This window comes from Meriones unguiculatus, chromosome X (assembly GCF_030254825.1).
Source record: "Meriones unguiculatus strain TT.TT164.6M chromosome X, Bangor_MerUng_6.1, whole genome shotgun sequence".
NCBI lineage: Eukaryota > Metazoa > Chordata > Mammalia > Rodentia > Muridae > Meriones > Meriones unguiculatus.
The window spans coordinates 56,657,570-56,683,725 of NC_083369.1; the positions used below are offsets into that span (position 1 = coordinate 56,657,570).

The window sequence follows — 26,156 nt, forward strand, 5'->3', positions numbered from 1 at the left end:
AATGAAACGTAAAAGAAAATTAACTTAAATATTAAAAAATTAATATGTAAATGTCCATGGACAGTTAGAAAACAAAATGTAATAGGTGTTTACATCTATCCCGTGAACATAAAAACTAAAAATGTAGACAGATATAGTGGTTTGCTTTGGTAATTCAGACGCCACAAGGGCTATTGATGTGGTTTTTCTAAATAGTAAAAATCCTACTAAAATTCTTAAAACAAATTTTAGTCTCCATAATTTGCTCAGTAATTGCATTTCTGGAAAAGTCAGTGACTATATACTAAAACAGTGCATATAACTCTTGTGTTTACAAATAAAACAGACTCAGATTCTAGGTTGAGATGACAACAAACAGCATTTTCTTTGTATGAAGGTTCAGTGAGGCATTTGAAAGTTTTATTAGACACAAGATAAGCCTTGATTTTTGTGGGATTGTATCATACTTTGTAATCCACCTAGTATCCCTGGCACTAGCTTTATGCCCCCAAAGGCTTTGTCATAACCAAATAATATACCCACACATTTAGAAAAATACCCTAAGATTGATACTGCCTCCCATGAGAGGAGGCTTATGGGTAAGAGGCATTGTTTTCTTTTATTAAAGTGCTTTTTGCCATAATTTTGGTAATTGAGGAAATGAGTACTCCTGAACTCACTTGTCACTGATGTGTGATATAACTGACAAACTTCATCTTTTGTCTCACTACATTGTTGAATGGTAATTATCAGCTTCCATCATAAGTTTCTCCTTGTGGGAAAAAAAATGATGACATTTATAAACTCAGTGTTGGTTTTTTTTCTATAGGAACAATTTATGTTTTCTACCTGCCCTTTATTTTCTAGGAGTCATGCAACCCCAAGTTGGAATTCAAGGAGGTGGACCAGTGCCCATGGAACGAGGACAAGGTAAATATTAATATCTGAAGAATATAAACTAGACATGGAAACATTTCATATCCATACTAATATGTCAGCCATTAACTTCCAGTGGCAGTTTAAAGATTAAGTTAATTAAAATTAAGTTCAAATTAATTATAAAAGCCTAACACTGATATCCTGGATATAATAACCAAGTGCTCAGTAGCCACAAATGGTCATGAAGACCACATTGGATATTGGAGATGTAGAATGTTTCTATCCACACTAAAACTTCTGTTGGCCTAGGCTTTCCATAGAGGACTCAGAGCCTAGCTCTACAAGAATTGGTGATGTGGCAGATGTGTCCTTTGTTTCCTGACAGTCTAACATCTCCACTGACATGGTCTCACTCAGTCTATGAATAGCTATTGACTTTGTAAGAAATTTTAATAGTGAACATTTAGTATATGCCTGGGTCTATAGATGACGAGATGTAAATTCCATAGCAAACTGGGAGGGTAGCAGAGGTCTGTAAATCATAGTTGTAAAGTGTCTCCTGTGCTGTGGCAAAAAAACAAAACAAAACAAAAACCTTGTATGTAACAGCAACAGCCCTTCTAGAATCTTTGAGTTCTTTCCTCATGTTACTGGAGTTTGAAGGAAAAGAAAATACAGTAGTTCAGTTAAAAAATGAGAGACAATGGAATAAAGGGGAGCAGAATATATATTGTAAATGCTCAGTCACTTCCATTTTCATAGACAACCCTTTGATTTAGGTAGCAGTGCCTCGGTTTTACAGGTAAAGAAGTAGAAGTAGAAGAATTGACTCCCTTTTTGAAAGTAAGGAGTGTTAAGTTTCGTATTTCTGAATATTGTGGCCTGAATCTGGTGCTCTTCTCTTTTGACTTAGATTAAAGTCTCTAAATCCAAAATCTGCTCTCTTGTCTTCATTCTATCTTGCCACTGTTAATTTCAGAATTAATTTCCAAAATACTCTTCTTATTTATTAGGTTCCTGTATTGCAAATAGATTGCTTTGGACAGACCAAAAGGGCTTAATAGCTTTCTTCTTGGTTGATTTCCTATCAGAAAAACCCATTTCAAAAGCAGAATACTAAGAGGCCCATGGTTTGTATACAGGGATTGGTGACTGAAATTTTTCTAAACATGTCTCATCAGATGAATGGCAACAAGACAAACTTCTAGCCAAATATGTTATCTTCTCTCTAAAGTACCCTGTTGAATGATTATTAATACTTAATATTGATTTATATTTTAGTAAAATAGTTGTCACTCCCTAACCAGCTATATACTCAAATAACCACACGGAGAGATATATATAACCACAGGGATATATTTAATTAGCCTAGAGCACAATGCTGCATAATAATTACTCCATCCTAAACCTCTAAGCTAATATAGCTCCTCTCATTCAGATTTCCCACATTATACTTGCTTTTAGTCATATCATGGGTTTGATTCATTTCTTCTGATGTTTCCCAGTTCTCTCCTCACAGATCTCTCCTTCACTCCTTTCTTTTCTCCTCCCCTCACTTGACCAGGATGTCCAACCCTGTTCTCTGTATTGATGAGCATTGGCTAGTGGGCTTTTATTGGCAATACAAAGAACAAATGGTGACGTGTTTACACAAACTTGAAACAGGAGATGCTTAGAATAAACATCACAATGCCGTGTCTGGATTGAAACCAGATAGTGGGATACAGAAATAAGCATTGGATGAACAAGGGTAAACTATACACAATCCACAAGAGCACTATGCCAACAGTAACCCATTTTTCTGTGCTGCTGTATACTCCCCATACCATTATTGTCAGTACGTGCTGTGCTGATCCTCCAGAGTATCTTTGCAGTAGTGAAAGGGCTTAGGCTTCCATTACTTGCTCCCTCTTCCCAGGCCATTAGTCTAATCAGTGAATCCCTAAGCTGTTTAACACATATATCTAAGAAACATCTTTCTTCCTACTGTAGTTTAATTTCATCTTTCTGCTGAAAACTAACAAAAGGAATTGACTCCCTTTTTGAAAGTAAGTCAAGGATCTGTTGATGCAAAGACAAAGTGAGATGAGTTTTAAAAAATAATTTTCTTCAGTACCCAGCAGAGAAAACAATAATGTTTTCATTTATGGCCAGATTTGTCTTCCTTTGCCTGGAATCCTTATTTGTTTTGTGTGTTTGTAATGGTGACAGATGTTTGAGATAGTACTTCTTGCTTTCCCACCTCCTTTAATGTTGGTTACCTTGTCGACTCATTAAACTTTGTTGTTTTTTTATAGTTATAGAATTGCTGTTTAAGCTATTTCTTGCAGAGTGATCCTCTTTGCTCATTTAAGATTCATCAGCTGTATATTGCTATTACATATGTGTGTATATATATGTGTTTATATATGTGTATATTTATGTTTATATATGTGTGTGAATATATATATATATATATATATATATATATATATATATATATTGTGGTGGGGCTTTTATGCATTGACTTGGCTATCCTGAACTTGCTTTGTAGACCAGGATAGCCTCAAATTCAGTGATTGACCTGCCTCTGTGCCTCCCTGAGTGCTGAGATTAAAGGCAAGTGGCACCACACGTGGCTCCCGGTTGATATTTTTGACAGAAAATTTTTGACTTTAAAATAAGGCATATATGGCTTTCTGTGATAAATCTCGCATGTCACATTCAATGCAATTTATTTCATGTTTTGCTTCTGAAAACATATTTTTCCCTATTTTCTTCATTTTTAAATAATGGTACAGGAGGATACAAAGGAAAATGCTGTAGTAACAGAAAGAAGAATTCAGAATTGCTGGTTATTCTTGCCCAAATAAGACAGCCCATAGTTTTCCCTTAAGAAAGATGTCTGATTAAAGTAGAACTGTTTGGATAAGAGAAAGGCCTACTATAGTTTAGGGAGTTTTGTAATCTGGGACAAATTAACAATCTCTTCACTTCTTACTGACATGTAAATCTTCAGTCTTCTGTGTAGACTTCTATGTGTGTTCAAGCTATTTTAAGTGTCTGCTATTTCTCCTTTTGAACTTACGCTTGCCTAGGAACCCTACAGCACTCGCCTGTGGGACCCGCCGGGCCTGCATCAATTGAGCGAGTTCAAGGTACCCATTGTATCTGTGGGTTTCTTTTTGCTTGTTGTGCTTAGGGTGGGACTTGGAGAGGAAAAGAGCTACTTTGAAGTCATCCTCACATTCAGAACCCCAAAAGGGTAGTATTTGGGGTTTGTTTTTGTTTTATTTTGTTTAGTTTTTGTTATTATTTTGTTGTTCTTTTTTTTCCCTCTTGAGGCCACAAGCCTAAGATTGACCTCTTCACACAGGGCAGAGAACATGGATGATATGGGCATCTGTCTGAGGGTCTACTCCTTCCCTACTGGTATCAGGAGGCTTGGATGGAATAACAGTCTGTAAGGAGACAGCAAGTGTTCTTGCAGAGCCATGACAGTGTTCATATGCAAAGACCTTACCTCTCTTTTGTGACTCTGGTACTTAAACTAAGATTGATAAGAAGGAAAATCAGGAACATAAGTTTCTTCAGGTCATAGTGCTAGTCCTTGCCGGCTTACTTACAGTTTGCTCTTTATAAACATAATTCCATCCATACCTCTGACAAGGCACAGATTCTGCCTACACCCTGCTTCTTCTGTTCTTGAGCTGTAGGAGGATTCTGCTGTGGTGAGGTTTCACCCACTCTAAGGTGTTTAAATTATATTGTCAGTGGTATAGATTCATTTCCTGTATTTCACAATAGTAACTCCCCGTTTGTTTCCCTGTTAGTGCCAATACAAGATCCCAGAGCAGCTATGCAGCGGGGAGCATTACCTGCCAATGTCCCAACTCCTCGTGGTCTCTTAGGAGATGCTCCCAATGACCCAAGGGGAGGCACTTTAATGTCTGTAACTGGAGAGGTAGAGCCTAGGTAAGTACTAATATAGAAGTAAGTAAACAGCTTGAGAAGTTGTGGATTTTCCTTACATTGAAAGAAAACTTTTTCTGGAACAGTTGGACCTGTTTGCCTTCTTCAAAAAATAAAAGAAGTATATGTAACCACCATCTAAGACTAAGTACTTTTCCTAAAGCATGATTGTACAGTTAAGAAGATAACTTTGAGCCATACATGACTACTGTATTTTCAGAAATTGAAAATTCTAGTAATACATACCTAAACAAGGAAAACTTGCGGTATTAGTACTATTAATTATAATTGATGATGTTGGTGGCTCTTCTCTAATTACTTAACTCAGATCATCTCATTAAATCTGCCATAGGGCAGGGGTGTTACAGTGGTAGAGCACTTGCCTATTATGCCTAGGACCTTAGGTTCAATTCACAGCCCACAAAATTAGAAATGAATATTATTAGTCCTGTTATACAAGTAAAGAAACAAAGACATAGAGAGGTTATGTTAGTGACCTGGATTACAGTGATAAGACCTAGATTTGAACCATTAAATCAGAATCCAGAAATTGCATTGCTAAGTGCTATACTACATAGTCATTGTACATATAAGAACTATCCAAGCCAGCACTCAGAGAGGCAAAGGCAGGCGAGTCCCTGCATTCAAGGCCAGCCTGGTCTAAAAAGTGAGTTAAGGATAGTCAAGGCTGCACAGTAAAACCGCAAATAAATAAATATCCATTAATTCTTCCCTAACTTTGAATGTCCTGGCCAAATAAGAAATTCTAGGATGGAAAAATTTCTAAGCTATAGCTTTCCTTTATCTATCTGATGTTAATTTCTTGTTACCATTTACTTACTGACGTTTGTATTGGTTCTCTTCTTTGTTGAATGTTTACAAACTAATCTGACTGAAATTTTAATGTTGATATACTCTGCTTTAAAATATGTCACTTTTCTCATCTCTAGACCTTACCTGGGACCACCACCACCACCTCATCAGGGCCCACCCATTCACCATGTTCCTGGCCATGAAGGCCGTGGACCACCCCCACATGACATGAGGGGAGGTCCATTAGCTGAGCCCAGACCTTTAATGGCAGAACCAAGAGGGCCTATGCTAGATCAGAGGGGTCCACCCTTGGATGCCAGAGGTAAGGGGAAACTGCATCCCAATGCCAAATGTGGGTTTTCAGCTCTAATATAGGACTTGTGGGTCTTGGCAAGAATCTTTCTGATTTACCCACTAATCTGATAAACTAGAAGACAGTTTCATAAGTGAGGGGAGATGTGACCAGAAGTTGGTAGCTACACACTGGTTTTCTTGCAACTTTCAAGGTGGAAGAGATCCCCGAGGATTAGATGCACGAGGGATGGAAGCCAGAGCTATGGAGGCAAGAGGATTAGATGCCAGAGGACTGGAAGCACGTGCCATGGAAGCCCGTGCTATGGAGGCCCGTGCCATGGAGGCCCGTGCCATGGAAGCCCGTGCCATGGATGCCAGAGCCATGGATACCAGAGGCCCCGTACCTGGACCTAGAGGACCTATGCCTAGTGGAATCCAAGGTCCCAATCCAATGAACATGGGGGCTGTTGTTCCCCAAGGTTCCAGACAGGTAATGCTTGTAGCATATACATAAAATCTTAATGTATTTGAGAATTGGTTACTGAGCCTGATTTTTATTGTCTTCTGACTTGAACCTGCTTGTTAGAAAGGAAAGACTAGGTTCTCCCTTTATTTTTTCATATCCCCTAGGGGAAGAGTATTCTAGCCTCTAATATGTAACCCAAAAGAACAAGATTGTTCACAATTTTAATGGCTATTTCATTAAAAAAAAAAAAAACTCTGAAAATGTACAAGTCAGGGAATAATCTGCAGTGGGGATACAAACCAACATCACGTAAAAAGCACCCCCCCCCAAAAAAAACACTTGTGCAGATTTTAGGTAATTTGAAATACCTCCCCCAGGTAATTTTAGTGTGCAATCCTGAGGTGCAGCATTTGAGGAGCTGCATATGAGACATTTACATCGCAATTTATAACAGTAGCAAAATTATTTTGAAGTAACAATGAAAATAATTTTATGGTTGAGTGTGTCACTACAACATGAGGAATATATTAAAGGGTCACAGCATTAGGATGGTTGAGAAGTGCTGATTTAGATCATCTCAGGGTGATAGAAACCTATGTGGATTTACTGTCATCACAGCATTAAAATGAACAGCGGCATAAAAAAGGCAATCTGCATATGATTCTGAAACTGCAATCTGTCTCATCTCTGTCTCCTCCACTCTGTTCACTCAGCTGTGTGTATAGGATGCTTTGTAGTAGTTACCTCCTCGTGTATCATCTTCAGTTGGTTGCAGGGCGATGGAATATGCATCCACCCACATTTCTATATGTTGATGTCTTCATTTTTCCATTTTTTTTCTGTTTCCATTCATTTCTGTTTCTTTCCGTGTATTAGGGGTAGGGAGAGAAAATACCAAAGCTAGAATGCATCTAGTTCTCTTATTTTATAGGTTTGAAAGCTGGAGGCCAGAAAGGCAGGTTACTTGGCCAAATTCACTTGACTAAAAATATGGCAGAGCAAGAAATACAGCTTGCTTTACTTTTTTGCTGCTCTGTCTTATTTTATTTGCATGTGTGTTTGCGTGGATGTTTGCCTGATTTTCTTTAATTTGAGATAAAATGAATTTTTTTCTTGGTATATATAGAATAAAAATGTATTTTCTGTTATTTCAAGTTTCACTTTTAAAAACTCATTTTGGGCTTTGATTTTTGTTGTACCCTCCATGGTCAATAATAACCTCAAATTGCATGTTTTTTTTTTTTTTATATATGCTTTCAGTAATTACTTATTGAGCATCTACTGAATACCAGGCATAGTACTAGGGATATAGTAGTGTGAATAGCAAAGTCTTGACATATTAGCTGAGGAGACAGGTAATCAAGTAACTATACACTGTGCTTAAGTACAACATTCTGTGGGAAAAGACATTTAAAATGATGGTGGATATCTTGCTCTTTTTTTCTCTGTTAGTGCTTGAGTTCATTGCTTTTTTTTTTGCCTTTTTTTTGAAAGGATATAAAAAGGTATTTATTGGAGATTTTTATTAACAAAATTGGAGCTGCCATATTAATATTCAAATAGATTTTAAAATAATATACTAGGGACATTTCACAATTATTTAGAGACAAATTCACTGAGAGTACTTAATAAGTCTAAATATTAATGCTTCCATTATCAAAAATGGACAAAAATCAACAGATACAATTGGCTTTTTAAATAGATGTATGTTGACAAAATAACAGAATATAAATAAGAAACATCATCAGATAAAGAAGATGAAACAACCTAGTCTAGTTCTCCTAAGTGACATTGTGGAATAATTCAATCAACAACAGCACAATAAACATTTTCATTATCCTTGAGAAATTTACTGAGATAGATCATATTAAAGTCTATAAAGCCAATTAGATACAAGGTAGAGAAAATAAGAACTTAATATTAATTCTTTTTACATTTTTAACAGTTAATATAGTCACTTACAAATAAATATGTAAATAATACATTCAGTCATCTATAAAAGCTGTATGTTAGGAACCTCACTTCCTTTTCTATACCTCTCACTTGTGATAGATAAAGGTATTTTTTAGATTTAGACAGGGTCCCTTTATTTTGCCCTGGCTGACCTAGAATTTGCTATATATACTGAGATGACCTTGAACTCATCGAGATCTGCCTGTCTCTGTCTCTGGAGTACTGGGCTTTAAGGTATGCTCCTCCACATCTGGCTTATATGATAGTTTTAGTGTAGCCTCCATTTTTATTCTTTTTATGACTGTTGGGATTCTTTTTATTTAATAATTTTTATTTAATAATATGTCCTTCATTTAATCAATTTAAATTAGATTTTAATTTTAACTCCAGTCCATATGGTTAAAAACTTACAGCTAAAAAGCTTGTTGTTACTAGAGTGGTTATATAATTTGTCATACAAAGAAGGATGCATTTGAGAGGGAACGTGCTGTTAACAATTTACTCTGAAGCAAAAGTATAACTTGGGACTGTCTTAGGCCAACCAAGCTATGTGGCCAGTCTGCCTAGAACTTCAACTCTTGGAAACTTCAACTGGCCAGTGTTGGGTAGTTTATCTCAGATTACTATTAATCAGCATTAGTAAATTCTCAAGTGACTATCCAAAGGTGGTTATGTTAGGATTCTGTGACAGAGTTATATGGCAGGTTCATAACTCAGACAACCCAACTGGTCCCACTTGGGAGGTTTTATTAGGGGAGGGGGTCACAGAGACCAACTCTGGGCAAAGTGGGCAAGTAAGAGAGAGAGAAGGGTGAGTCCTCTTAAAGACGACCCAGTGCATGATCAGGTGGATACAGGTGGTCCACAGGTGGCCTCACAGATGCCTGATGTCCCATTTGTCCCAGTCCTGACAGCTGCCGTGATTCCTGCAACAGCCAAGAGGGGCAAGATTTAAATTGCCCTCTTACCCTGCTAGGCATCTGTTGAGTACAAGACCAGGACTGGTAAGGGCTCCTTTTCATTTATTACCCCAAGCTCAGGGAAGAGGAGCACCAACATACAAACTCCTGACCAGCCAGCAGGCAAATGGTGGTAGACCTAAGTACCACAAAGAATCAAGGTATAATTAGCAGTAGGGCATCAGGGTTGAGATGAGGTATCAAGGACTATAATTTACTGCAGTTTAAGGAACTTAGCATTCCTATAGAGTGTGTCCTGGATTCCTTGAAACAGCTTGCCAAGCCAAAGCTGGTGATAATGAAAAAGATAGGGGGTTGTGGCAACATCAGAGTCAGGGCAATAGGTGAATGGTTAAGTAAGGTTACTTGACAGGGTCACCGGAGAAATTGTCAATAGTAGTTCTAAGTTGGTCCCAGTTAGGACACACAGCCAACAAGCTCTAAAACAGCCCAGTTGGGTGATATGAAGAAGCTTGCAGGCCAAGGTCAGAATCTGAAGTAGGAGACAAAATGACAGGTATGTATTATTTGGTGGGGGGGGGGGGTCAGAGAGGCAACGATCTTAGAGAAATATTTAATTACCTTCTCTACTTCTCCCATCCCCAGGGATTGGGTAATTGGGACATATTTTCTCTGGATATAGATGGTACTTATTGGTAAATTGGGTGTGAGGCAGCGGTAAAGTTTTCCAAAGATGCCTGTTCCCCATCTGGGATCCTACAGGTCTCAGACGTAAAAGTAGAGTCTTTTTATACAAGTGAAGGAGCTTCTTCTGTGATGGTGCAAGGATTTGGTAAGACCAGTATGGGCAGCCTCCATATCTGTCCAGCCATTTCTTGCAATAATCTTTTGTTTGATCAAAGAGGAAACAAACAAAAAGTCTATCAAATAAGATATGGAGTTGATGGCTATTTCAATAGGCTTCTGACAGCCTCCCATAGCACAATTTCCCAACCCTATATGGAGGTACTGTTTATTATCATTGATTGTTTCTTGAAACTTGAATCTCCATAAGGATTACCTTGGACAGAAACAGACAAGAGGGAGAGGAGGAAAAATACATATCCAATCCAGTAGGATCAAACACAGCTGCTATAGCGAGGCCTCATTCCTCTGGAACCAGAGAGAAGGTGGTTGATCTTGGCATCTTCTGGAACTTGAGGGAGCAGGGTCCTGTTGGAGTTGGTATGTAGGAGGGGGCATTATCTTAAAGAAAAGGATAAAAGGCTTGAGGTGAGATAGATGAATCCAGTGATGAAAGCCCTCAAGCTGAGCAGATGTGGAGGTCACAAGAATCACATTGAAAGGGCCCTGCCATTTAGGAGAAAGAAATGAGGGGCTTTGGTCTGGAGGGAAGAGAAGGACCTGGTACCCAGTGTTAATAAGAGATGGACTTAGGTTAATGTGTGGCTGTGGTAAACAGTAAAGTTCCATAGAAGAGAACGGAGATCACAGATTAAAGGAGTAAATAGGTGGTCAGGGAGAAGCGAGGATTTAGTACCAGTTGTCCATACATGAGCTCAAAGGGCAAGATGGACAGAGGATATTTGGATAGAGCTAAAAGCCTGAATATGGCAGGTGGGGGAGTTTTACTCAATAGAGGTGAAGTATTTTTTAAGGATCAGTTAGTTTGTTCTATCTTTTCTGAGGACTGGGGATGGTATGGGATATGAAAATACCAAGGAATATTAAGAGCTTTAGATAAGGTCTGGGAAATCTGAGAAGTGAACTCAGGACCATTGTCTGGAGGGAAGTGGGGAGTCCAAAACATAGGAAAATCTTACAGACAAGATCAGAAACTGTCTCAGCTCTTTTGTTAGTAGTGGGGAATGCCTCCACCCATCCTGAGAACACATACACCAAGAACAGGAAGTACCGGACACATTTGACTACTGGCATGTGGGTAAAATCAAGTTGCCAGTCAGCCCTGGGGAGAGAGCCTCTAGCCTGGTGGGTAGGGAAAGTGGGGCTATGATATCCTGAGTTAGGATCTGAAGTCTGGCAAATCTTACAAGAGGTAGTAATAGTCTTTAAGAAACCCAAGTCCTCAGGGCTGGGCTGCAGATGGGTCTTGACAAAGCTAGACAAGGCTCGACTGTTAGGATGAAAGAGCTGGAGTAGATAGGACAGAATCTGACAAAAGTCAGGAGATGACAGGGGAGATGTGGGTTGGAGTGTAAAGATGTCCTGTGGTGGAATGAGGCCTTTCTGAAATGCAGCCTTAGCTGCCTCATCAGCCCGGTTATTTCCTTTGGAAAAGATGGAATCATCTGTCCGGTGGAACTGGCAGTGGACTATTCCGATGGCCTTAGGAAGGTGGGAGGCTTCCAGCATGGCTATAATTTGGCCTGTATTGGTTACAGATCCTCCCTTTGCTGTAAGCAACCCACCTTCTCTCCAGATGGCAGCATGGGAGAGAAGAATATGAAAGGATATTTAGAGTCTGTATAGATGTTAAGAGATTGTCCCTGGGCCAATTGGAAAGCTCTGGTAAGAGCTATTAGTTCAGCCTGCTGATTAGTGGTGTGGACAGGGAGGGTTTTTGCCTCAACTACCCCAATATCTGACACTATGGCATAGCCTGCACTTTGAGCTCCCTCTTGTACAAAGGAGCTGCCATCTGTATGCCAGGTATAGATGGCCTGAGGTATGTGTGAGGGGTAGGGCAATAATTTCTCCAAGATTTCAATTCAAGAATGAGATGGGCAGTAGTCAGAGTTAGGTCGAGGGAAAAGGCTTGAAATGTTAAGAGGTGGGTATGATTGGAAAATAAAAGTAGAGTCTTCTGTTAGTGCCACCTGGAAGGAAAGAACTCTATAGAGAGGTAGAATTTATAAGCCTTTATATGTTAAAAGATGAGACAGATTGTGGGAAGAGAATGCAGTAATAGGTGACCCAAAAGTTAGTTTTTTGGACTCTCAAATAAGGAGCTAGCTCTGCAGCTGCTAAGGCACATATACTCGGTGCCTATCCATGGATTGTCAGGTCTAATTTTTTGATACGTATGCTACAGGTGCAAGGAGGGTCCCAGTTGGTGACCCAAGGGCATATCCCTCTTTTTCTGTTACATAGAGGGAGAAGGGATGGGTTAAGTCTGGGAGATGTAGGGCTGGGAAGAAGAGCCTTTTGGTGCCTCTGAAAGGGCTTAGTAATGGGCTAAAGAAGGGGTTCATGCAAAGGGCCTAAAGCTGCCTCATACAAGGGGCCTAAAGCTGCCTCATACAAGGGGCAGGCAAGAAGGGAAAGGATGGGACCCAGGACCATAGAAACCAGCCATTTTCACAAATGATAAAATTTCTTCTTTAGTACAGGGAACTGCTAGAGACCATATTAGGTCATTTCTATCTAGGGTGATACCCTTGGGGATTGGGGTTATTGTTAGTCCCAGGTAAGTGACCTCAGAGGTGGACAATTGGACCTCGGAGGGTGAGACCAAATAGCCCCTGCTGGATAGGAAATTTAGAAGAGCAGAGGTGTTAGTTTGTCTAACTCATAGGGATGGGCTGCAGAGGAGAAGGTTATCTAAGTATTGTATAAGTTTATATTTAGGAAGAGATAAGGAGAGTAGATTAGAGGCTAGGGCCTGGCCAAAAAGATGTGGGCTGTCCTGAAATCCCTGGTATAGGACAGTCCAGGTAAGCTGGGTTTGAAACAAAGATGTCAGATATTTTATAACTGAGCGTACAGGGGGATAGAGAAAAATGCATCCTTGAGACCCAGAACTGAGAAATAGGAGGTATCTGAGGGGATAAGGAGGGGAGAGTATAGGGGTTAGCTACTACAGGGTGGAGGGGGACAGTTGTAGAATTGAGTAGCCAGAGGTCTTGAACCAGGCGATAGGCTACATTGGGATTTGTAACTGTACATATAGTGGTGTTAAAAGAAGAGGAAGTAGGGCAAAAGAGTTTTGTGTTTGTTTGTTTGTTTTTTTTGTTTTTTTTTTTCTTAGAAAGTCAGAGATAATAGACTTAAGTTCCCTGAGGCTCTTGAGAGGAAGTCAGTATTGAGCTTAGGTGATATACCGAGTAGTTGAATGACCACAGGGAAATGGTGCTCAGCAACACAGAGGTTTTGGACATCCCAGATATAGCGGTCCACTTGAGAGGCTGGTAAAGGAAGTGACATGTCACTACTGGTAAGTGGGGTAGCTAGGAGAAAGAGGAGAGAGGATGCTGGTGAGCCTGGTGTCAAGTGAACGAGTGGAGTAAAGGAATAGAGGTTCCCACTTTGCCTAAAAAGTTCCTTCCCTGTTAGGGGACTGGACAGTTTGGCATCACTAAAAAAGAATGAGTCAAGGGAACAACCCTGAAAATACAATTGAGTGGTCGAGTCTGGCAAGGCTGGCAAGGTCATCCCAACAATAGAGGAACTAGAAGGAGAAGTTGATCCCCAATACTCCGTCAGGTCTGAGTAGTGGCTCTGGTGTCCACAAGGAAGGAGATGGACTGCCCCAATACCGTGATAATTACCCATGGTTCCCTGTTAGTGATGGCATTGGTTGGGTCAAGGGAACCCAGGCACGTTTAGTCATCAATAGCCAGGCCTGAGATATTATTTTGAGGGCCATCTGGAAATGATAACCCCATACCATAGAAGAAGCATTGGTAGTCAATAGCCCGATGTCCCTCTTGGTGTATTTTGGACATGGTCCCAGTGGCTTGTGGGGGTTAGTACAAAACCGGACCCAGTGACCTTCTTTACCACATTTGAAACAGGGACCCCGTCGTCCTTGTGCCTTAGGAGGCAAGAGAGCCTGGGTAGTTGCTGAGTCCAGTCAGATGGCTTTGGCCAGCATTTGGTATTTTTGCTTGGGCCTTTCTCATCTCTCCCATGGTACACCTTAAAGGCCAGCACTAAGACATCTGCCCATGGAGTCAGAGGTCCTCTCTCTAAGCAATTAAGCTTAGCCCTGGTGTCAGGGTAACTCTGGAAGATAAAAAGGTCATCAGGAGTTGTACTTTCAGGGCCTAGATTAGTATGTTGTAAGAGGGCCTTACCCTCTGTACTTTCGGGGTCTAGATTAGTATGTTGTAAGGCGCTCTGGGAATTAAGATGGGTGTTCATTTTTGTCCTGAATGATCTTCTGGAGCTTCTCATAATTAACTTGCTTGAGGGCAGCCTGTGGAAACCAGCCAGGAGGCAGGTCGTGAACTGATCTCCAGGTAAAATGCCTTCCGGGGTGTTATAATTTACTGCCTTAGTCCTAGCCAGTTGTTTAGTCCCTGCCGTTGTTTGGTGAACCTTATCTGCCCGTGTTTTATCTTGTGCCCAAACTCACCTGCACGCCTCAGGTAATAGGTTATTGGTAAGAATCATATATATATATATATATATATATATATATACACATATACATATATATATGTATATATAATGTAATGTAAGACTATAAGATTGAGATAATAAAATTCTTTAATGAAAGTAGAAGGATTAAAGGTATAGGATCCTAGTGTCTTTTCTACTTGAGAAAGTTCAGTTAGTGAGAAGGGATCATGGACCCTAACTAAATCATCCCTGCTGGCCACCTCCTGAAAGGGAAGAATTGAAGCTGGTTTACACTAAGAAGAAGGGGACTTTGCTACAGAGCGAGAGATGGTAGTGGGGGCCCTAATGGCTGTTAGTGGGGTGAAAGTGGGTGCCGGAGTAGGTTGAATAGGATGGCCTGTTGCTTGGGAGGGGAATGAGGATGCTAGAGAAGCCAAAGAGGAAGAGGAGGAAACAGAAGAGGAAGGAGAATCCAGAGGTTGAGGATGATGGTGTGGAGGTTTGTCAGCAGGGTCAAAGGTCTCTTGAGGTTGAGACTTGATAGCTAGAAGAAGTTGGGTTGGGGAGCAGGAAGAACAGAAGAAAGTTTAGAATGGAGATGAGAAAAAGCTTGAATAAGAAACCTCCTTCCATTTACAGGATTGCTGACAGTAATTAAAAAGATCCCGTAAAATATTGGGACTTAAATGTGATGGTAATCGGCCAATTTGAGAGGCGTATGAGCTTAGAGGCTTTTAACTCAGGCTCCATGCGTACAGTTTTAAAAATTTTCCAGAAGACATGCCAGTGGGGATCCTGGAGGAATGGAAGAATGGGCGGTTCCCATTGGGCAGGTAGGAGTCAGTGACCTTCTAGAGGCATCCCAAAGGCAATGTCTGGCCATGTAGACTGGTATGGTACTATCTGTTCCAATAGCTCCTCAGCAATGGCCAGAGACCAAGGGCACAGATGCTGGTAGCCTATCCCCAGAGACACACTTCCTTCAACAAGATCACACATTCTAATTCTTTAAAATAGTGCCAATCCCTGGTGACTAAGCATTTGAATATATGAGCTTCTAGGGGCCATTCTTATTCAAGCCACCACATTCCATTCCCTGACCCCCCTAGGTTTGTAACCATATAATACAAAAAAATGCATTTGGATCAATTTTAAAAGTCTCCATAGTATATCACAGTTTCAACATGGTTTCAAAGTTCAAATTCTCTTCTGAGACTCATGGTAACTTCCTTATTGTAACCCCTGTAAAAATCAAAATAAAAAAATCACATACTTCTAACATATAGTGGCACAAAATATACATTACCATTCTTAAAAGGAGCATAGTGAAAAAAAATACTGCACCAAAACAAGGCCAAAAACCAGTCAGACAATTCCAAATTCTGTATCTCCATGTCTGAAGTCAAAGAACTCTGCTAATATACAAGTCCTTTCAGCTTTGTTGACTACATCCTACTTCTCTTTGGGGCTGGATCCACTCCCTATTAGTAGCTCATCTTGGCAGATATCCTACAACTCTGCAATCTCCAAGATCTTAGAATCTCCAGTGAAACCCAGTCTTCCCCTCACAGCTTCACATATGGCCTCTTTATGTCTCCATACCGAGACACCCTTGACACATTCCTGGCCCCAGCAGCTTTCTTTAGCCTTTGAGGGATATTCCACAACCCCTGTACTTTGTATCATTGATTCTAAAGGCAGAACCACCTGTGGTGGAAACAGCCAAGTTCAGCTGCTTGATCAGGCTGGAATTAGACCCCCTTGTTCATTTACATTCACATCAGCTTTCTCTTGCTCGTTTCTTTTAATGCTTAAGTGTTTTTTAATTCCTTTTAACAAGCTGAAGTTTAGCTGGGTTGCTCTGAAGTTACCACTCCCCTTATTCCATTTATCATCAAGCTTTTCTTTAAACATTTTATCTCCAGCACTGGGCTTCACTCCATTGCACTTCTTGATGCTCCTTTTCTCCATAAACTGTACATTTTAAACAAATTTTTCCTTGCTCCTCTTCATCCTTTTCATTACAGAGCTGCTTAAGAGTGACCACTAATAACCACATAACAGTCAATATTTGGCAGTCTCAAATCTCCTCTGCCAAAGCCTTAAAACAAAACTATTCAGTTTAGCCTGAGGCAGATTGTTAAGACTCCTAAAACAGCTACAACCTTTGTCAGAATATCCTAAGAGTGGTATCTGGGCCACTTACTAATATTCTACCCCTCTAAACTTGAGCTGGACCCCCACAGTTCAAATCACCCTCAGCACCATTGTCTTCCATGTTTGTACTAGGATGGCCCATTAAGCCCTGCTTAAAGCATCCAACTGCTTTTCTAGTCCAAAGTCTTCCATATTTCTCTAACAAAGCATGGTCAGGCCTGTCACAGAGATATCCCAGTTCCTGGTCACTATTCTTTTGCTATGAAGAGACACCGTGACCACAGTAACTCGTATAAAACAAAATATTTAATTGAGAGTTTCAGTCTCAGGGGTTTAGTCCATTATCATCATGGCAGCAGGCATGGCAGGCATGATGCTGTAGAAATAAATGAAAGTACATCCTGAGCCACAGGCAGAGAGGAAAATACTGGACTTAGCATGGGCTTTTGAAGCCTCAAAGCCTACCACCCCAGTGATACTTCCTCCAACAAAGCCAGACTTAAGTCTTTCAAAGAGTACCACTCCCTAGTGACTAAGCATTCAAATCTGAGCATATGAGGACCATTCTTATTGAAAACACCACATCAGGTGAAAGAACGATATGCTATAGTTGCACTGTGTTTTTTTACTTGAGTAATATTTGGTCTGTATTAAGCATGAAGCAATTGTTTTATGCTTTCTATAGAAAGCCTCTTGGCTTTACTTATATTTCCTCTGAGCATTAATTTTTCTAGTGCTCATAGTTTTCCCTGTGCTCATTTGGCTGTTTTGTTTGTTTGGTGTCCCCTTCCTGCACTTTGTATTATTTGTTAATGATGATGGACCTGTTATAAGCCAGTCTGTGTATACTAAGGGATCTTTGGCTAAACACTGCCTTCTGCTTTTGCTAACAGAATAAGCTGATCATTAATTCTCTTTTTACTCTTCTCCGTGTCAAGATTGTTAACTGTACTGAGATTCCATGGACATCAGGAATTCTATATGCACTCTCCTTTGTTTGTGCACATAGGTCCCAGTCATGCAGGGAGCAGGCATACAAGGAGCAAGCATGCAAGGTGGAAGCCAGCCTGGTGGCTTTAGTCCTGGACAGAGTCAAGTCACACCCCAGGACCATGAAAAGGTAAGCAAAGTTTGAATGCCTCCCCATGCACAAATCTGGTTATCTTGATCTTTTCACAGTTACCATGGAGATCCTGGGTTTTCAGAATCCCTCTGGATGGAATGTTTACTCTAACTTAAAACTCTAATGATTTTGGCTGAGCATTTTGGGGACCTGGTCTTAAAGTTTTTAAGTGAATATAACTGGCAACTTATTTTACATTTCAAACGTATCTACAAATGGCAGGTATTTTTTTCTGTGCAGATCCAACTGACCTAAAAATTGAAACTCCTCCCCCCCACACTGCTTCTACTTAATCCTTACAAAAGCAATAGTAGATTCACCACAAGTATATCTTTCTGTTGCTATACTTGGGTATTTTTGGAAACCTGTATCTGATGGAAAAGCTTAAACTTGTAAAAATGAAAACTCAAAATAGGACTAAAAACTTAAGAGTTCCTAGGGCTCACAGATAACATTTTAGTCTGCAGGAATTTTGAATTCCTGAGGTGTCTGTTTGCATATTTTAAGTATTTTCATTTATTCTTGTGCTCTTCATTGTGCCTTTTCTTCCCAGATTTTCTTTCTGGCGTGCAGTTTTTTGTGTGTATGTGAGAGAGAGAGAGACTGTAATATATCCTCCCTTTTCCCAGTTTGCTTCATATCCCATGACAATAGCCTTTTTGACAGAAGCTGGTGATGTTTTTGTTTTATTTGGTTTCCTGACTTGTCCTTGAAACTAACAACTTTCCATTCCTCTGTACAGGCTGCTTTGATTATGCAGGTCCTTCAGCTCACTGCAGACCAGATTGCCATGTTGCCTCCTGAGCAAAGACAGAGTATCCTTATCTTAAAGGAACAAATACAGAAATCCACTGGAGCCCCATGAAAGGTGAGCTGACTGAATGATACGGGTGCAGGACTAGGCCTTCTGTATCTGAAGTACATAACATCAACCTTTAATAACTTAACATTCTCTGAGACCCTCATTCTTCATTAGGCTCTCTTTACTCTTTCAGTAGCCAGCTCCTCTAGGGATAGGGTAAGGCTGTAGAACATTTGTTCAGATGTTGAATTACTTAAAATCACTTTCAGCCTTTCTAATAATGAAATTAACGTCAGTTTCCCAAAATTAAAAAGACATAGGAATGTAGAAAGTTAAAAGTAGTACCAGCAAAATGGCTTAGCCCCTGGTAAAGGTACTAATTCCTTGACTATTCTGATGAACTAAGTTTGATCCACAGAACTCATATGGTAAAAAGTAAACCAACTCTGCACAGAGTATCACAAGTGCACCCATATATAATAAATAAACATAAGAAAAAAAAAAGGAAAATAGGTTGGTAAAGGTAAAAAGGCCCTCCTTCCGGAATCTCATTCTCCCAACAGAACTTACCAAAACTTTGGCATTTCTCATTCCATCATCAGTTTTTATTCCAGATCATTCCTTCAAAATGGAGGAAATATGAAGCATTTTTTTTAAAAAAAACTGTTACTCTTTAGGCTTCTAGTATTTATGTTATAATGAATTTGTGTGTGAGAGAGAGACTTGGTCTCTTATAACCCAGGCTAGCCTTGAACTCACTATGTATCTGAGATAACTATGAACTTCTGATCTTCCTGCTTCCACTTTCCAAGTGCTAAGATGACAGACATGAAGTGCCAAACTCTGCTTTAGAGATGATGGGGATCAAACCTGGGATTCATGATTTCAAGGCATGCACTATACCAGCTAAGTTATATCCCAGCCCTTGTAGTAAACCATTTTGATGGTTTACTATTACAAGCCATTTAAAGTAGTAGATGTCCCTGTCACCATCAGTTTCTTTACGTTTTAAAGATGATTGTACACTACCATTATTTTTCTTGTTCATCAATTGGGTAAGAAGGATCCAAATACACTTGCCTCATAATCATGTGACCAAACTAGATGTATAATCATTGTTTTGTTTCAAAAGTATTTTTAAACCTCTTTGTATTTCATAAAAAGTTTTGTTCTCTGAAAGCAATTTAAAATTCATACTGTTCCAGTACCAGTTGGAATATCTTTGGAACTTTTACTTTTTACCTCACATCTTATAATTCCCACACACGTTACCATATGACAGTGAACTCTTGTGATAATTAGCAGTCTTATTAACTATATTGTAGTCCATATTTGTAATGCTCTTAAATCTTCCAAAACTGCAAATATTCATCTTATCTTACTGAGACTTTAAATGACTCAACTATGGAAGTGATCATAGAGTGTTGACTACCTAGACATTTAGTATATCCTACTTTTCTTTTTTTCCATATATTCCAACTATTCTGTTTTCTTCATTAAAAATATGGACTATACTGTTCTCAGGAATTTACTTTTTAAAAATTATGTCAAAGAAGACGTTCTTTGCAGTGTGAGAAAATTATTGGTTTTAGAGTATGAAAATAGAAGTATTCCTGAAAGTTCTTTCATTGTGTACTCTTAATTATATCTTATTTGAACTGGGTGTGGTAGCACATGTCTTTAATCTCAGCACTCAGGGAGGCAGAGGCAGGGAGATCACTATGAGGTTGAGGCCAGCCTGGTCTACAAAGCAAGTCTGTCCAGGACAGCCAAGACTACACAGAGAAACCCTGTCTCCAAAAATATATATATCTTACTTGTCTTACATACTAACCTCGGGGCAAGAAGATTATATAGGTTTTTATTTTAACGTTTTGACCATAGTTTCATAAAAGTTGGGAAAATAATACAAAGAGCCTCAGGTACTCTTTGAATAGCTTCCCTTGGTGATACCATCTTACATTTATGTTTTGTAGTACAAGGCCATGCAGTTGTTTTTGGTACAGTATTGTGAACTAGACTACAAACTATACTTACTTTATACAGCTCAGTAATTTATACCAGTGGATGTGAAACCACAATTGTGATTTTATGTGAGCAAACTCTCTACTGGTATTTATTCATGTTGTGGCTGAAGCATTGTCTTTTCATTGTAAACTGAGTTTTGGTTTATTTTTGCTATCACACACAAGATTATTTACCACTTTTAGAGATAAGTAGTTCTTGGACAAGAGAGATAGCTCAGTTCCTAAAGTGCTTCCTACAAAAGCATGAGCACCCAAGTTCAAAGTACAGAACCCCATGAACAGTGAGCAGTGGCACACTCTGGTAATCTTAGATGGGAAGGTAGGGACCGGAAGGTCCTTGGGGCTTGTTGACAAACCATCGTAACCTAATCAGTGAGCACTAGGTGCCAGTGAGACAGCCAGTCTCAAGAACTTGAGGTAAACTTGAACCTCTGGTTTCTGCCCTCATGTATGAGAAAAAGAAAGAAAGGTAGTTTTGAAGTAGGAGAAGCTTACTTACCTGTGGTATATTTGTCAATTTCTATAGACATTTTTTGTTGTCAAAACTTTAGAAAGTAGTATGCCACTATCATTCATCAGGTAGAGATCAGAGATACTCCTGAACTTCATCCCATAATGATGCACAGGATCTCTCCCTTCCTTCTTACGAGAAAGCACTTTGGCTGAATATGTCCATGTAATGCTAAGGTTGAGAAACCCTGCTACAAAGGATGAGGAAACATGACACAAGGCTGTTTGATCTTCAGCACATCCTCCCTTCCCTCAGTTCTTTTTGTTTGTTTGTTTGTTTGTTTGTTTGTGGGAGGATGGTTCTCCTGACATTTAGGAAAGAGAGGTCCACTTGTAAGAGCTTTCTCCACCTTTGTCTTACAGGTTCTCAAATATACCTGGCAACAGATCTGGAAATAAAATTACATAACATTGCTGAAATTTTGAAAACATAGTGACTTCTGCATCCTCATCACTCCGGATGACTCAAATTGGTGCCAGGTGGAGAATTTGCATCACCATTTCTCCAAGTGAAAGTAGTTCATTTTGTTGTCTTAGTTTGTATATTTTCTGTGATATTAAATAAACTTGAACACAAGTTTAACATACTGCAAATTTATATATATATATATATATAATCCTTTTGCTTTTAAGAAGCTAAACACCAAGGATAAAAGCTTAGCTATGTTTTCTATGCTTACTGCAGCATTATTCTTTGATCTTATATTGCCATAGCTCTACTCTTACTTTAGCATAAACATGTATTCTTCTTGGTGATACTTAAGAATTTCTCAGAAACAATGTTTTCAGGAACTTTGTTTTCTCATGAATTTGCTCTCAGCAAAGTAATAAGGCTTTGCCCTTTGAAAACTGTCTAGAGTCTGAGTTTTCTGGGAGAAAAAAAGCATGTGGTTAGAACTAAAAATGGTCAGAAGGCCAAAAGCAAAGCCTGTACCACAGTGGTTTGTTTGGTTTAAGAAAAGCCAGTTATCAAATATGTTGTTTGGTCAGTAGCAGTTCTAAACATACATAAAACAAAGATTGGTTTGGCACTGGTTTCACTGAGTATCGACAACCAGAAAGACTGTTGTAAAGCTCTTGCATCTAGGTAGCCAACTTTACAAGTTTACAAAGCCACTAGTTTTCCACATGCTCAAATTAAATAAAGAAAATCAAGTGAACAAAATATATTTCATCCCACAAAATTGCAAAACTTTTAGCCTTATTTTTAAACTAAATTCATTCCAAGAACTCAGAAAACCCTAAAACTTTTACATTTTCAAGTCTTAAGAGGACCAAGTATAAGCACAGGACAGCAAATTGCCCATTGTGCTTGCCTGCTTCTTTCCAAGTACACCTACTTGGAGGGTAATTAGTGCCATAAGCCTGTGTTAACCTGCAAGTCAACTTGCCTTTTGTTTTCCTATAGTGTCAGGTTTTTCTCCACCAGTTCAAACTGAAGACATTTGAAGAGTTGCCTTAATAATTAGTAAAGTTTACTAGAACTAATTGTGATCTTATTTATATTCCCAGAATCCTACCTTCTGTTTAAGGATTATGGGCAGGTGAATTAAAATCAGTACTTAGGCATATAAAGCATAATAGCACATTGCTTACATGCCAAGCAAAAGGATGAAAAGATACTAAAATTATGGGATTTTTCTATATATATATATTTATAATGAAAATTTGCTGGATATGTCATACTATAACCTATTAAGAAAAGTGCAGAACAGCAAACACTCCCTGCCTGTTCTGCTCATTCCCATTTCAACCTGGATGTTAATTATGCATGCAGTTCATTGATTTCGTTACCTTCTGTGCCTCCTGCATAAGCAGTCATTGAAGTGTTGATTTTGGCAGCTGTCATGACTAAAGCCTCAAGCTATTTTGATGCAGAGACCAAAAGGAAATTATTTCTAGTTAGGAACTTGGGTTTTACACAACCAATTCCAAATCAAGATACTGAGACTGAAGTTACTTGGTAAGCAGTTATCTAATAGAAACCATATCCTGGAAATCCTAGTGTCTGTTTTCCCAACACTTCATTAAACTTAATTTGCTTGTCAGACATTCAGGTGAATATAAGTTGACAAGAGCAGTGGCATCCCAATTCATCTTTGTGTAATCACCATTGTTTTTATTGGTGTAATAGAATTAGCTACCCCAAGTTCATGATCTGCCTTTATTATGTTCAGACTTGTGACTGAAAAATGATCCCACTAATCCTTCAAGCTATAGTTTCTTAGATAATTGGAAACAGAAATGTGATCACTCTTGATCAATTAATGGTAGAAAATAGATGGTCCTGTGTGAAGTCTATAGATTCAGTCAGTTTGAGTACAATGAAGTGTGGGGTTTTTCTCCCCCTGAGGAGCCTGGGCCTTCTTTTTCTTGTTATTCACCATGACTAACATCCTAGAGCATTGTGGTTCTTGTCTAAGTTGATAGGAAAAGCAGTGACATTCATTGAATGATTCCTCATTGAGTAAGACCTGGAAAATAGTCACAATTCTAAATGCTTTATTTTCTTTTTATACCAGACATTCATAAACAAACCTCTTTAACAAAGGAATTAGTAAAGAGCTTGTGTTACATTAAGTCATCACATGATGTAGATCAGGCCTTCCCAGTTATTTCAAACAATATAAAATGACAGCATAGTTGGCTTCTAATTATGATACAAATTTGATTACAGTTAATCTACTTCAGAAAGAAAGCCTAGGACAGTAAGTAAAATTGTTCAAAAAGCAAAGATGAAAACCTTTTTTTGACAAAGCAAAAAAGTAAAGTGTAAATTGTTGGTCACACTGGATGAGATCATGTCTAACAATTTTCTTACTGGGTATGATATGAGTGAAAATCATGGAGATTTTATGTATTATTTATGATTATTGTTTTATCATTAATTCAATAAATATTTTAAAAGTCACCCAACTTAGAAATCTTTTGTGAGGGACAGGTGGGAGGGAAGAATATGAACCAAAGCCCAGGAATCATCCGAGACACCTGAGGCTTAAATTGAGCAAGTGTCAACCAGCAAAGTTCAGCTAAAGGCAGGTTTCCCAGAAGGATTTATAATTTTCCCCACAAAACAATTCATGGGTTTTGTAATTATTGTGACTTACACAGCTCTCAGGTTGGCAAAACTCAAGTATGATGAAGTTGAATGCAAAACATTTTTTAAAAGTTCTTGTTAGTCATAATGTTATCTAGAAGCTGACCGACAAGTTGATGAAGAGAAAAGGAAAGTGTGGAAGAACTACTGTGCTTCCTTCTACAATTCAGAAAGATTCTTTGTTGAAGTAGAATTGAACCTTCCTAGGATCTAGACTTGAGTATCGCTGACAGCATTTGCGCAGGCTTTTTGCCAAAGTCGGAGGGCCACATAAGAAAACCCCCACAACAGACCTGTAGGAATAGAACAATAATAATTACATGAATGCAAGGAGAAATGATGATAGTAGTGAAAATGGAGAACAACCTCTTCTACTCCCACAAAGTCGAACAAAGACTCAGTTTTCTCACAGACAACTACCTCATGTGATTGGATCCATGATCATTCTGTCCTGAATGGGGGCTGGGTTTACAGGGCTCCACCACTATCTGAGGAGCTTTTGTAGTAATGGTTGCTGGGGGAAGGGGAGTCATTTCATCATTTTCTTCAGTGCAGCCTCTGGTAGCTTGCCAATGCTCCTGGAAGCAGCCCTAATTAAACTCACTGGGTCACCAAATAGGGGCAAAAAACACGAAAGTAGAAGAGGGTTGAATTAAAGAAATCAGCAGGAGTGAGAAGGGGCACAAGAAAAAGGGCCGTAGGAGGTAAATATGATCAAAATCCAAGTGGTCAACCCTGAAATCATATATACAATTAACATTAAATGGCCTAAGTGGGTTGTGTTTATATATTTAGAATATATATATATATATACACACACACACAAAGAGAAAGAGGCCATGAATTTGAGAGAGAGCAGGGGATAGTCGGGAGGAGCTGTGAGGGAAGGAAATGGTATAATTATGTTAATTTTTAATTAAATTAAAAATTTGTTAATTTGTTAATTTGTATATGTTAATTAAAAAACATATACATGTGTGAAAACAATGAAACACATTGTATATAATTGATATGTACTGATAACTTAAATTCAATTGTTAAAATCCTGCTTTCTTCCAAGTAAATTTTTTCTTAACCTTTTTGTTCCCAAGTCTTAAATAGGCTCTCAGCCTTCCCCATTTTATTGACAACAGACACAAGAGATGTAGTACAATACCATTGTTAAATGTTAGGCTCTGCAGTAAGGCAGGATAGAAAGACAGGGAAAATTAAAGGGACATTAGCAGGGAAGGAAGCCCCTAGGATCTGGTTTGCCTTTTACTCTAAGTAAAGAAACCTTAACCCAAATGATAAAGCCAAAATGACCTACAGAGATAATGCAAGGTTTTCTAAAGACATATTAAACAAGAATTTTAAAAAATGAATGGACTATGCTTACTTAGCTAGAATTGAGTTTTGCCATATAAACTCCCCTATCTTATACCTCACCTGACAACATCATTTACAAAAGAAAACAACTTAAGAAAAACAAGTAAAGAAACTCGTAGTTTTTATTCAATTTTTAAACTTCCCCTAAGTTTTTAATCTTCACTTAATCATTAAACCACGGAAATTATACCCTTTCAAGAATGTAACCCAAGGACAGGATTGTATGTATAGTCCTTGTGAGGGACATAGATGTAACTATCTTGAGGATCCTGCGGCCATGACTTGGGATTGTATACTGTCCTTCTTCTATATAATTCTCTGTTTAAATACTTAAACTCACTTCCACTTGGGCTGGTCTTGAAATTCTTTTCTGCCAAATAATCAAGGATTTGACCTTTCCTGAATGGAGGCCCTAAGGGGAAATGGTTGATCTGTCTCAGCTACTACAGGCAGAACCAGTCTGGCCTGCTCTGCTATCCCAACTGTGTCACTTTAAACACATTTTTTTAACCT

The 26,156-nt window shown here is 38.9% G+C and overlaps 2 protein-coding genes across 7 annotated transcripts in view; one reads left to right on the plus strand and one right to left on the minus strand.

Moving 5' to 3' along the window:
- Cstf2 (cleavage stimulation factor subunit 2) overlaps positions 1-24,089 on the plus strand; it is a 35,982-nt gene extending 11,893 nt beyond the window's left edge. For 2 of the 4 annotated variants that reach the window (XM_060375547.1, XM_060375550.1), the window contains 8 exons: positions 847-909; positions 3,936-3,995; positions 4,671-4,812; positions 5,760-5,944; positions 6,129-6,406; positions 17,726-17,836; positions 18,582-18,707; positions 21,542-24,089. In XM_060375547.1, the coding sequence (XP_060231530.1) occupies positions 847-909; positions 3,936-3,995; positions 4,671-4,812; positions 5,760-5,944; positions 6,129-6,406; positions 17,726-17,836; positions 18,582-18,704 (962 nt within the window). In that variant the 3' untranslated portion in view covers positions 18,705-18,707; positions 21,542-24,089. The remainder of the gene's footprint in view (positions 1-846; positions 910-3,935; positions 3,996-4,670; positions 4,813-5,759; positions 5,945-6,128; positions 6,407-17,725; positions 17,837-18,581; positions 18,708-21,541) is intronic. The other 2 variants (XM_060375551.1, XM_060375549.1) reach the window with 1 other exon arrangement.
- Nox1 (NADPH oxidase 1) overlaps positions 23,664-26,156 on the minus strand; it is a 56,529-nt gene continuing 54,036 nt past the window's right edge. For all 3 annotated transcript variants that reach the window (XM_060375554.1, XM_060375552.1, XM_060375553.1), the window contains one exon: positions 23,664-24,568. In XM_060375554.1, coding sequence (XP_060231537.1) covers positions 24,442-24,568 — 127 coding nt within the window. In that variant the 3' untranslated portion in view covers positions 23,664-24,441. The remainder of the gene's footprint in view (positions 24,569-26,156) is intronic.